The sequence below is a fragment of the Lampris incognitus genome, chromosome 2 (assembly GCF_029633865.1).
Source record: "Lampris incognitus isolate fLamInc1 chromosome 2, fLamInc1.hap2, whole genome shotgun sequence".
NCBI lineage: Eukaryota > Metazoa > Chordata > Actinopteri > Lampriformes > Lampridae > Lampris > Lampris incognitus.
This window is the reverse complement of record NC_079212.1, coordinates 140,762,327-140,776,062: the sequence shown is the minus strand read 5'-3', so window position 1 is coordinate 140,776,062 and position 13,736 is coordinate 140,762,327. Positions and strand designations below refer to the sequence as shown.

At 48.5% G+C, this 13,736-nt stretch overlaps 1 protein-coding gene across 2 annotated transcripts in view; it reads right to left on the bottom strand.

Annotated features, from left to right (window-relative positions):
* Positions 1–9,987: 9,987 nt before the first annotated feature.
* Positions 9,988–13,736, bottom strand: part of ppm1j (protein phosphatase, Mg2+/Mn2+ dependent, 1J) — a 43,536-nt gene continuing 39,787 nt past the window's right edge. For both annotated transcript variants that reach the window (XM_056275386.1, XM_056275387.1), the window contains exon 10: positions 9,988–11,538. In XM_056275386.1, coding sequence (XP_056131361.1) covers positions 11,391–11,538 — 148 coding nt within the window. In that variant the 3' untranslated portion in view covers positions 9,988–11,390. The remainder of the gene's footprint in view (positions 11,539–13,736) is intronic.

Sequence of the window (13,736 nt, the reverse complement as noted above, 5' to 3'; positions counted from 1 at the left end):
CACACACACTTGCTGCAGTATTGGCTGATTTACTGAGGTCTGCTGAGAAACGGGGCAGGCTAGACGGGATCCACCCACCGAGAAAGGCCCCGCCCTTCCCCGGCCAGGGATGACATCATCCGAAGAAGAGAGGACTCGTGTTTTGCTTTTTTTTTTTATTTAAAGTAACAGCGGCGGAAGAGACCATTTCTGCTGTTGAAGTCCAGCTATTGTGTTTGTATACGCAACGTGCTGCTGTAGTAAACCAGGCGACTTCGCCAACTAGTTTCCTCCACCTTGCAGATGAGTGGCGTTCATTAGAATTGGCTGGCTTTGGGTGGAGCGGGTATAGAGTCGCCCTCTGGCGGCGGTGTTGCTGCCCGCAGCGTGGAATGGTTTATAGTCTCCATACGGAGTTTTATCGGGAGAAATACTCGGGCTATATCTATATTGATGTGGTTTGAGTTAGCATCTCTTGAGCAGTTCCGTTACACACACACACACACACACACACACACACACACACACACACACACACACACTAATTGTGTTGTGTATATCAAAAAAGCATGCGATTCCAATAACCGGTGTTGCGGATGTGTAGTCATTTCTGAGGACTGCTAAGTGGGAAATGGATGGGGTCGGGGTTCGACTTTACACAGTGGCTTTCAGGGGACCCCCTCTTTTCCGGTGCGCTACTACGCGTGTCACATGCGCGCACATGCATGGACGTGCGCGGTCAGCTGCAGGGTTACTGCGGAAAACCCTTCTACAGTTAATACTGACAATAATACCTCACTTCATATAGAGAATATCTAGCCATGCATGTGAAAACACACAGAGAGAGGGGGGGGGATGATTCACCGTTGCATAGTTTTTATATCACTCGAGCAACAAAACAGTGCACACAGTGAATCGGCCGATAGTTGGCGCTACGCTTCTAAACAGACCCGACCCAGGTTACATCGCATGACAACATCGGAACATGCCCACATCCTCAACTGTTGGTCTTACACAAATCATAGGCGAGTGTAACAGAGCGTCTTTCCGCCTTGTGGTGCGGTACACGTCGGATCGAATCCCGCAGTGGGCGGAAATATGCTGGTTACCTTGGTGGCAGCGGTGGGAAGTGTGCAGCTCACAAGTCTCTTCCGGGACAGGGTAACTACTGTAACCTACAAAAAAGACTCACTGGCCCATCATCGGGGGGGTCGACACCCTTTGGTCGAGCGGTTAGCGACGCCGCCTTGTGGCGCAGTACGCAGCGGAAATGCGCTCGGTTACACTATAGCTCCGCAACACGCCAACACTTACTACTACGTCACCAATGATAACGCCCGTGACGCTTCTGTTCAAAACCTCGCAGAAACAGAAGTGAACTACCACGGGCCTCAAGATAATGACAAATCAATACCCTACAAGATATCGCATAGCAGGTGCATGGCACACGTGCTACATATTGCCTATATTATAGGCAGGCCTGTCCTACGTCATGCAAGTCAAGTCAATCTGATAAATTCACACTTCACACGGATCGGAGGAACTGTTGTCGAGAATATTGAAGGCAGACAGACAGACAGAGACACTTCCTCCATTTCAGATAGAATATTATTATGAGGAATTGTGAACGTTTCTCTCGGGTCGTCCAGGAGTGAGTGAGTGACCACAACTTGCGACACACAGCCCAAGGCAGCAGTTGCGCGGCACCGTGGTAAAAACAGAATAGACCCAGTTGCATGGCAGTTTGGGAACAGAATCACCACACAAGCATGGCAAAAATCCTCAATAGTAAGACAAGGGCCCGTCCTCACAAACACACAGCTCAAGCAAGCAATTCCCTGATTCTTACCTTAAACCAGAAGTGATCACAGGGGCCTAGGGTCTTGTTTTGATGTTCTGACTACTCATCCATACACCGTTCAAAAATACCGAATAAAACCACTGTTTGCTAATGATTTATCTGTCACAGCCACCCCCGCACCCTCCCAGGACCTGCCCTCTTCCGTCCCAGTCTCCGTTATCTTGGCCACTCTCCCCTGCCCTAGTTTCTCTCTCCTGTTTGTGTGTGTGCGGCAGGTAGAGCGGAGGTCCACCACCTGTGTCTCATCTACTCCCTATATACCCAGCCTTGCCACATCCACCTTGCCAGATCGTAGTGCCTGCTTAGCCAGTGCTCTGCTTCCAGCCTTTAAACTGTCCTGGTTTCCTGGTCTATCGGTTCCCTGTCTAACACTGCTTTCCATGTTCCTGCAGTCCCGTCTGCGCTGCCCCTGCCCCCGGTTGTAGTCTGTCTTCGCGGGGCCCCTTTGTCTTTCTGCCTCCCAGTTTGCCCCCCCCCCCCCGATATCCCGTGTGTGCTCTTGCCCTGGACCTGGTGTTCCCTGTCTGCTCCTCGCTCTACCGGCTCCTCATCTTATCTGGCATTAAAGGACTTGTTTTACTGAAACCCTGCCTTGAAGTTTGTCTGTGTCGACACATTGGGGTTCGGCCTTGCAACATTATCATTCACATACCGCATAAGCTAACTTGTTAGCTAGCCAACTCGATGACAACAAGTTCAAGCGGTGATGTAATTTTTTTAAGTGAGCCATCACGCATGGACGGCCACAGCAGGAATAGATACAGGGTTGGGTTTAATATAATGGAGACAAGTACGGAAATTGTAATGAGTGAATAAACACAATATTGGCCTATTCCTACTAAACTGCAATCATCAAAAAACAGTTATAGGCCCATATCAAACCTCATGTTCCAAAGTAAAATAATTGAGAAAGCTGTTTTCCAGCAGCTCAACTTTTTGGCGCCAAAGAGTTTTGACGTCTTCCAGTCAGGGTTTCGATCACAGCACTGAGTCTGCTCTTGTTAAGGTTTTTAATGGCATTCGCTTAAACAGTGGCAGAATCTGCCCTGGTATTATTGGATCTCAGTGCTGCATTTGACACAGTTGACTACACAATACCAGACCGATTGGGGAAAACTGGGTGGGACTTTCTGAAAGGACAGGGACTACTTTGTGTCTATCTGAGTGTACAAAAATTACCAGTGGCATTCCCCAAGGCTCATTTCTTGTGCCACTTCTGTTTAACATCTACATGCTCCCACTAGTCTAGCTTGTAACCATAATTGTGCAGACAACATTCAGATTTACATAACCACATCACCAGGGGACTGTAATCCCATACAAGCACTGAGTAAGTGCATTGAACAAACCAATGATTGCTTAATTGAAGAAAATTCTGAGACGTCTTTGGAGCCAAGGAAGAAGTCAGTTACAATCGGTAATGTTAAAAACCACGAACCAAGCCAGAAATCTTGGCGTTGTGGAGTTAGAAAACAACGAGACAGGAGACGTGAGAGTAGACGTAGTCGAGGTAGTTTACTAGCTCCAACTTTACATGTCATATATTCGACAACGACACTGAACTCTCTGGACCGGAAGCGGAAGTCCATTCTCTCTTAGGTGAATGTCTCTAGTTATATAGATGTGGGTAACCACACAGGCCCCCCCAGAATTCACCTACACAAAACAATGCAAAACAGCAAAAGCGCAACTCATGAACATAAAAATAGACTCTACAACAGAACAGTCAATGACATAGTGCAAAGTCACGGGGAAAACAAGTGACGAGTCGGGGGGTGGACCCTGCGGCCATAACGGCTGCGCTTCACAGGAGGGGAAACAGATGGGGCCCAAACCCGGGCCATAGGCGGGGCCGAAGCAGGAACAGAGGCAGGTGCCGGGGCCGACCTAGGAGGGCGTCCCCGCCGCGGGGGTAGGGCCAATTGCATTGGCTCCCCAATGTCCAAGTGAGCAGGCTTGAGACGGTCTATAGCGACCCGCTCCGGCCTGCCCCCCATGTCCACCACAAAGTTCTTATCCCCCGCCTCCAGGACGCGGAAGGGCCCGTCGTATGGGGGCTGCAGCGGGGACCGATGGCTGTCGTGCCTAATGAAGACGTACCTCGCCGATGGCAGATCCTTGGGGACGTAGGACCGGGGGAGGCAGTGTTGAGACATCGGAACGGGAGCGAAGGCACCGGCAGCGCTCCGGGACGCACTGAGGTGAGAGGCGGCCGACCAGGGAGTCGTAGCATCCGGAAGAAACTCCCCCGGAACTCGCAGGGGCTGGCCATACACCAGCTCAGCGGAGGAGGTCTGGAGGTCTTCCTTCGGGGCCGAACGCAGGCCGAGCATGACCCATGGGAGCCGGTCCATCCAGTCGCAGCCAGTGAGGCTTGCCCGCAGAGCGGCTTTCATGTCCCGATGGAACCGCTCACAAAGTCCGTTGCTCTGCGGGTTGTACGCCGTAGTGCGGTGGATCTTCATCCCCAGGTGCTCAGCGACCGCCGTCCAGAGCTCCGAGGTAAACTGGGAGCCCCGGTCGCTCGTGATGTCACCCGGTGTGCCGAAACGGGCCACCCAGCAGCCGATGAACGCCCGTGCTACCTCTGCTGCCGTCGTGGAGGACAAGGGAATAGCCTCTGGCCACCTGGTGGCCCTGTCCACAATAGTGAGGAGGAACGTATAACCACAGGAGGGGGGCAGGGGACCCACCAGGTCAACATTGACGTGGTCAAACCGCCTCTCTGGAACCACAAACGGTGCCAAAGGGGCCTTGGTATGGCGGTGCACCTTGGCGCGTTGGCACGCCACACAAGAGCCGGCCCAGGCTCTAACATCCTTACGGAGCCCAGGCCAAACAAACTTGACGCTCACCAATTTGGTCGAGGCCTTCACTCCCGGGTGGGAAAGGCCGTGGACGGTGTCGAAAACTCGGCGCCGCCAGGAAGTAGGCACCAGGGGGCGCGGTTGACCGGTGGAGATGTCACAGAGGAGGGTGGTGTTGGCCGCGTCGAACGTCACGTCCTCCAGCCGTAGCGCCGTAGGGGTCGACCGGTAGTCTTGAACGGTCGCGTCCTTGGCTTGGTCCGCTGCCATAGCGGCGTAGTCGAGTCCCAAGTGAACGGCGTTAACAACCGCCCGTGAAAGGCAGTCGGCGACGGAGTTATCCTTGCCCGACACGTGTTGTATGTCCGTGGTAAACTCGGAAACCGCCGCGAGATGACGCTGCTGACGCCCAGACCACAGTTCTGAGGTTTTGGCCATACAGAACGTCAGCGGTTTGTGGTCCACGAAAGCGGTGAACTGTCGGCCCTCCAATAGGAACCTAAAGTGTCTGGTTGCAAGGAAGAGACCCAGTAGTTCCCTATCAAAGGTGCTGTATTTGCGCTCGCTCTCACGGAGTTGTTTACTGAAGAACGCCAACGGCTGCCAGCCCCCCCCCCACCCACTGCTCACACACGGCCCCCACGGCGTAGTCGGAGGCATCCGTTGTAAGGGCTATGGGGGCGGCAGGCGACGGGTGAGCTAGCAGCGCAGCGTTGGCCAGCGCGGTCTTGGCGGCCACAAAAGCCTCGTCCATCCCCGAAGACCAGTCCAGCTCGTCCTTAGACTTCTTACCCCGCAGGGCCTCATACAGGGGACGCATGATGTGGGCGGCACGGGGCAGGAAACGGTTATAAAAGTTCACCATGCCCAGGAATTCCTGCAGCGACTGTACAGTGCGGGGGCGGGGGAACATGGTGACAGCCTCAACCCTGGCAGGGAGGGGAACGGCCCCCTGTGGAGTGATGTGGTGCCCGAGGAAGGTGATGGACGACTCCCCGAACTGACACTTAGCTGGGTTGATGATGAGGCCGTGTTCGCTGAGCCTGTCAAACAGCTGTCTGAGGTGCGTCATGTGTTCCTCCGCCGACGCGCTGGCCACGAGGATGTCGTCTATGTACACAAACAAAAATGGCATGTCGCGGAGCACAGAATCCATAAGGCGCTGAAACGTCTGCGCCGCCCCTTTAAGGCCGAAAGGCATACGTAAAAACTCAAAGAGCCCAAAGGGTGTGATGACAGCCGTTTTTGGGACATCCAGTGGGTGGACCGGCACTTGGTGATACCCCCGCACTAAGTCGATTTTGGAATAGATGGCAGCGTCCGCCAGGTGGGTAGAGAAATCTTGTATGTGCGGTATGGGGTACCGGTCGGGGGTCGTGGCATTGTTTAGGCGACGGTAGTCCCCGCACGGGCGCCAACCCCCGTTGGCCTTAGTAACCATGTGAAGAGGGGAAGCCCACGGGCTGTCAGAACGGCGGACAATGCCGAGGCGCTCCATAGTCGAAAACTCCTCCCTGGCTATTGCGAGCTTGGCCGAGTCGAGGCGTCGGGCCCGGGCGTAAACTGGGGGCCCCACTGTGGTGATATGATGTTCCACGCCGTGCTTGGCCACCGCCGAGGAGAAGGTGGGTGTGGTCAGCTCGGGGAAATTTGCGAGCAGGCGTCGGTATGGATCCCCGGTGGAGAGTGTGTTAGCGAGGCACAGCGCTCCAGCGCCCCCAAGCGTGCAGGGGTATGACGCAAAAGAGACGGCATCAATCACGCGACAGTTTTTAACATCCACCAGCAGGTTGAAAGCACAGAGGAAATCCGCACCTAGGAGCGGGGTGGATACAGCAGCCATCACAAAGTCCCAGCCGAAACGTCGGCCGCCAAAACACACGTCCACATGTCTGATACCGTACGTCCGAATGGACGTGCCGTTGGCGGCGTCCATCTGGGGGCCGTGACTGTCGGTCATCGTGTCCACAGCTTGTGCTGGTAGTTTGCTGCGTTGAGCGCCAGAGTCAACCAGCAGCCGCCGGCCCGACAAGGAGTCTCTGATAAACAACAGCTTGCAGTCACGGCCGGCGCCCATAGCCGTTAACGAGCGCCGGCCTTGGCGTTTCCCTGAACCCTGTAACTGCAGGGTTTGCGACACCGTTTTGCTTTTGCCCCAAACCTGGCATGGTAATAACAGAGCCCGTCGTCAGGTTGGCGGCGGGCTGTCACCGCAGCCGCGGTGTCCATATAGTCGTACACAGGTGGTGGTGGGGCGGTCTGGTGGGGTAGCAGGGCATGCACAAACTGTTGCCGGTTGGCCAGGAAAACCCTGTCTGCTTCAGCAGCCAGAGAACGGTAGTCCTTTGGGGCGGCGAGAGGAGAACTGGCCAGTGCTGTGCGTACAGGTGCGGGGAGCTGCCTCAGAAAAACGTGTGTGAAAAGAAAGGCCGGATCAGCCGATCCCAGCACAGACAGCATTTTTTCCATTAAATCAGACGGTTTGCCGTCGCCGAGGCCATTCGGGGACAGTAAACGGTCTGCCTTCTCCAGCTCCGACAGTTCAAATAGCTTCAGGAGGAATGTCTTTATAGCATCGTATTTGACAGCAGCTGGCGGAGCTTCCAACAGTGTCATTGCTCGCGCCGTTGTCGATGCGTCTAACGCCGCCACTACGTGGAAGTACTGCGTTGCATCCTGCGTCATCCCTCTCAGCTGGAACTGGGCTTCCACATGTTGAAACCACGGCCGTGGATTATGCTGCCAAAAGTCGGGTAGCTTCACAGTAGCGGTGTAAATGCTAGCGTTAGCAATAGCCATGTTGTTAGCACCGGCGTCGTCGTTGTCAGACATACTCGTATTAGTTGTTCGATCACGTCGGGGTCACCGATGTGGAGTTAGAAAACAACGAGACAGGAGACGTGAGAGTAGACGTAGTCGAGGTAGTTTACTAGCTCCAACTTTACATGTCATATATTCGACAACGACACTGAACTCTCTGGACCGGAAGCGGAAGTCCATTCTCTCTTAGGTGAATGTCTCTAGTTATATAGATGTGGGTCACCACAGCGTAGTCATGGACTCAGACCTGAATTTAGATAGCCACATTAAGACAATTATAAAGTCAGCCTACAATCACCTGAAGAATATATCAAGAATTAAAGGATTTATGTCTCAGCAGGATTTGGAAAAACTTGTCTATGCATTTATCGTCAGTCGACCTGAGTACTGTAACGGTGTCTTTGCAGGTCTTTCTAAAAACTCGATCAAACAGCTGCAGCTGATTAAGAATGCTGCTGCTTGATTCCTTATTAAGACCAAAAGAGAGGATCACATCACTCCAGTCCTGGGGTCGCTACACTGGCTTCCTGTCCATCAAAGAATTGATTTTAAAACTCTGCTCTTGGTTTATAAAGCACCGAAAGGTTTAGGGCCAAAATACATTTCTGATCGACTGCTACACTATGAACCATCCAGACCGATCAGATCGTCTGGGACAGGTCTGCTTTCTGTCCCCGGAGTCAAAACTAAACACGGAGAGGCAACTTTCAGTTTTTATGCACCACATATCTGGAACAAACTCCCGGAAAACTGCAAGTCTGCTGCAACTCTGTTCTTTTAAATCTAGGCTGAATACTTTCATCTTTGCCGCTGCCTTTTACTGAATACAACTTGAAGCTTTTGATTTTCATCTTACGCTGCACTGTAACGTTTACTCTTTTTATTTGTTTTTAAATGTCTTCCCCCCCATTTCCTCCCCAGTTGTATCCGGCCAATCACCCCACTCTTCCGAGCTGTCCCGGTCGCTGCTCCACCCCCTCTGCCGATCCGGGGAGGGCTGCAGACTACCACATGCCTCCTCCCATACATGTGGAGTCGCCAGCTGCTTCTTTTCACCTGACAGTGAGGAGTTTCGCCAGGGGGACGCGGCGCGTGGGAGGATCAAGCTATTCCCCCTCCCCCCTGAACAGGCGCCCCGACGGACAAGGGGAGGTGCTAGTGCAGTGACCAGGACACATACCCATACCCGGCTTCCCACCCACAGACACGGCCTGTAGGGACGCCAGGCAAAGCCGAAGGTAACGCAGAGATTCGAACCTGCATTCCCCGTGTTGATAGGCAGCAGAACAGACCGCTACGCTACCCGGACGCCCCCTTTAAATGTATTTTTATATTCTTTATGTAAAGCACTTTGAATTGCCTTGGTGCTGAAATGTGCTATATAAACCAAATTGCCTTGCCTTACTCTTATTATCGATTTAACCTTTAATCTACAGAAAAATAAAAATCTATACCCTGTGGCACAACAATGGACGAAGAGCTCCACCTAAATTTCAGGGGAGCTCATGTCCTTTTCCGGGGAGCCGAGCTCCCTTTAGCTCCCCCCACGATTTGAGCCCAGATGGAGGTTCTTTGCCGGTATAGGAACACAACCTTTTGTCGTATCTTCTGGTAACACTCTTGTGAATTTTGAAGGGGTCATTTACTCTCGAGAGCATATGTTGCTAATTACATCTCTGACAGGCTGGGCCTCTTGGCAAGTTACCGCCAGGCTCTCGACAGTTAGCGACTCGTTAGCTACAGGCCTGGTGGGTAAGTTACAGCTTGGAAATTCATGTCAAGGGCTTTTTCCTGTGTCAGTCATAGACTTTACTTGAGGCTTCTTTACCCTTTTAAATGGAAAAGTAGAATGGGGTTTCGTCCGGGACTGAACCAGCCACCTTCTTTTGATTACCACGTTACTACAAAATGGCGTCATGTCCACATCAGGGGTTCTGCATCCAGTCCAAAAGTTCACAAGGGTGTAAAATAATTGCCTTTAATTATGTCCAGCACTAATATGGACTCTTTTCGAGTTGGATGTTTTCTCAATTACGCAATTCTATGTTGGTATAGGTGGGTTTTGACGTTGCATTAGGAAATTGCTAGCATGTGTTAGCTTAGCATACACGTTAGCATCCACTTGTGATACGCACCATGACTGTTAGCAGGATTATTCTGGAAACTGATATAAACACCGGGTTGTTTTAACATCTTGTTTTTCTCCTGATGATGATTTTGAATTAAATCCAAAAGCTAGAAAACTGATAGTATTTCCCTTATTATTTCAAGTATACATATTCTTATTGATACAATTATATATTACGTCATCACAGCAATGACCTCTGAAAGAGGATTCCCTGTGCTCTCATTGTTCAATGTGGGGGCCTGAATAATTTGGTGAATAATTTAATATTATTCACCAAACTGCAATCCATGTGTTAATTTGCTTTGGAGAAATACAAAGACCAGCTCTATATCAGTTAAACCTACAGGATTCTGGATACTAAATAACACATTTAAGGAATATGGGAAAAAAAATCTGTTTTATTTCTATGATAGTACACATTATCCCTCTACCTGCCATTGGTAGTTCACACTCAAATACACAACATTTCTTTCTAAATGATGGGAAGAGACATAAAAATATTCACATTTTTTTTCTGATACAGCTCACAATCATTTTTTATTAAATAAAAGCTATGGGTAATCCAAATAACGAAATGGAAAAAAAAAAGGTAAAAAAAGTAAACATCTGATTTTTTTGTCATTTCTTCCAGGGTAAAACTTTAGTGCATCTGAAAGAGAAAAATAATTAAAAAAAATAATAAAAAGAGCAAACATCTAAGTCCCTCTCATCTCTTAAGTATGATAAGGCATATTTGTGAAGTTCATCACATCCTACCGTACCGACACATTGGTTGACTACGAATGACTTTTACCAGTCAGGGCAGACTAAATACCCCCCCCCCCCCAATACCCCAAAGATTTTGTCATGATGTGAAGAGCGAACGCGTGTCATCATTTCTGTTTTACTGGGGTGGCACAACTAAGACGAAACAGATCCAGTACCACCATTCGATTAAAAGACTGAAATTCTCACCACCAGTCAACCAACACGCCGCCGCAGAGCCTGTAGGACAGTCTTATTAAAGTGCTTCCGGTGTTGAAAACACCCGTCGTCATTCACCACAGCTTTAAAAATGTTAACAGAGATACCGACTCGGATGAGCCCGTTTGGGTCTGCCGCCCGCTGCTAGGTCCATCCCTCTGATTCTACCTCCAAAAAAAAAAAGAGAAAGAAAAAAGAAGGAAAAACAAAACTCCATGCTTCTTTTAATATACAGACGTATGTCTCATGGTCCAGTGTCCCCCACAGCCTCCCATATAACATTACACTGTCATTCATTCCCATGCTGTATTAACATTGCTTTGGTACCCACATTCTGGACCGCGGGCTGCTTTACAGGAAGTAACCGCATCATTCTGACAAGACTATTCCCAAAGAGGGGGAATAACTTTTAGGACTAGACAGGACGGTGACCAGTCCGCTCAAAGGTGCGACCAGCCGGTCAGCTCTGAGGTCTAAAACGAAAGGTAAAAACTACAGGTAATTCTCATTGGCAACAACCACATGAAGCGGGGTCTGGGAGGATGAGGGCAACTTGTCGTATAATGTCACTGTGTGTCTTTATCTTTTTTGTTACACGAGGAATGAACGATGACTGAGGACGAGGAGGCCAGGACCGGGTCCGATCTATTGGTTGACATCGATGATTCTCCAACCTGAGTCGGATTAAGATCGGAAAAGGTTTTTTTTTGTTTTGTTTTGTTGATTTTTTACTCCCCCCCCCCCAGCAGTCTGAGGGGTAAGGAGCTTGGGAGGGACACTTGAGAAGGGCCCTAAGGAGTCAGTCTTCTCTCAGCAGCGGCTTGACACCTTGTCATGTCTCTAGCTCGTGCCCCATCAGCGGGACGATAAAGACAGTGATGTCATCACCCGAGCCAAGTCTCTCATTGGGTAACCGCCACCCCCGCTCCTTCAGGACTCCTCGTGACCTCATCAGAAGATCTTGGGCTGCCAGAGTGTACCTTGGTTTACCAAAGAGAGGAGGAGGCACAAAAATGTCAACGCAACATCCTGCCAATGATGCCATGAGACGATCTATTCATATCATATAAGGAAAAGTCTGAATGCACACGCCCATAACAAAAGCAAACAGATAATCATAAAGTCACTTATGTGTTTAAAATGAATGGTACCTTGAGCTCTAAATATTGCTCCAAAAAAAAAAAGTTTTTAGTCTCTTGCTTTACCGGCAAAATTCGATTCCTTACTCACCAGTTTTTTTAGCTTAAAATGTGATATAAATACATGCATGGGTAGGTCGCTTGTAATACTGACAGCCTCTAAGAAAGGTTTCAGGCATGTTTGTCCATTTATGAGAACGGTTTTTTTGGGGTATGTTTGTTGTAATGCCACTAGGGGGCGCCGTGCGGTCTGCTGGAAGCGCGATGCGTGACGTCACATAGACTCAACGCTGAGAAACCTCACCGGTGTCACTCTTCAACACAGAAGAGACAAAACACGTAAAAGCCCAAACAACTGCCACGAACAATCAAATGTGGAATGTCTATAGAGGATAGAAATATACAATTCTTATTGAATAACGTAATTATTTTGGAAAAATATTGTATACACAAATGTAAACATTACAAAACGCAACACTGTTTAGCAACCTTTAAAAACGAATTTGTGACATTTTCCAAATCTCTAAAATGTATGAAAAATAGAAATGCCCAAAAATTATTTGCATTTGAACAATTTAAAGTAATTTAACCCCTGGAATATTGTATCGTCCTATTTTATTTGATGTTTTTATTCATTTTATCTCTTTTTAATTTGTTATTTCCGCTTCCTTGTTTTGTTCTCGTTGTCTTTGACATGTTTGTATGTATTGTTCTCATGTTCTCAGCCTACTCTGTTGTTTTAGAGTATACTGGCACTGCCGATGTGTTGGTATATTTGAAGACTTTAATAATATATATATATATATATATATATATATATATATATATACACTACCGTTCAAAAGTTTGGGATCACCCAAACAATTTTGTGTTTTCCATGAAAAGTCACACTTATTCACCACCATATGTTGTGAAATGAATAGAAAATAGAGTCAAGACATTGACAAGGTTAGAAATAATGATTTGTATTTGAAATAAGATTTTTTTTACATCAAACTTTGCTTTCGTCAAAGAATCCTCCATTTGCAGCAATTACAGCATTGCAGACCTTTGGCATTCTAGCTGTTAATTTGTTGAGGTAATCTGGAGAAATTGCACCCCACGCTTCCAGAAGCAGCTCCCACAAGTTGGATTGGTTGGATGGGCACTTCTTTGAGCAGATTGAGTTTCTGGAGCATCACATTTGTGGGGTCAATTAAACGCTCAAAATGGCCAGAAAAAGAGAACTTTCATCTGAAACTCGACAGTCTATTCTTGTTCTTAGAAATGAAGGCTATTCCATGCGAGAAATTGCTAAGAAATTGAAGATTTCCTACACCGGTGTGTACTACTCCCTTCAGAGGACAGCACAAACAGGCTCTAACCAGAGTAGAAAAAGAAGTGGGAGGCCGCGTTGCACAACTGAGCAAGAAGATAAGTACATTAGAGTCTCTAGTTTGAGAAACAGATGCCTCACAGGTCCCCAACTGGCATCTTCATTAAATAGTACCTGTTAGAGCCTGTTTGTGCTGTCCTCTGAAGGGAGTAGTACACACCGGTGTAGGAAATCTTCAATTTCTTAGCAATTTCTCGCATGGAATAGCCTTCATTTCTAAGAACAAGAATAGACTGTCGAGTTTCAGATGAAAGTTCTCTTTTTCTGGCCATTTTGAGCGTTTAATTGACCCCACAAATGTGATGCTCCAGAAACTCAATCTGCTCAAAGAAGTGCCCATCCAACCAATCCAACTTGTGGGAGCTGCTTCTGGAAGCGTGGGGTGCAATTTCTCCAGATTACCTCAACAAATTAACAGCTAGAATGCCAAAGGTCTGCAATGCTGTAATTGCTGCAAATGGAGGATTCTTTGACGAAAGCAAAGTTTGATGGAAAAAAATCTTATTTCAAATACAAATCATTATTTCTAACCTTGTCAATGTCTTGACTCTATTTTCTATTCATTTCACAACATATGGTGGTGAATAAGTGTGACTTTTCATGGAAAACACAAAATTGTTTGGGTGATCCCAAACTTTTGAACGGTAGTGTATATATATATATA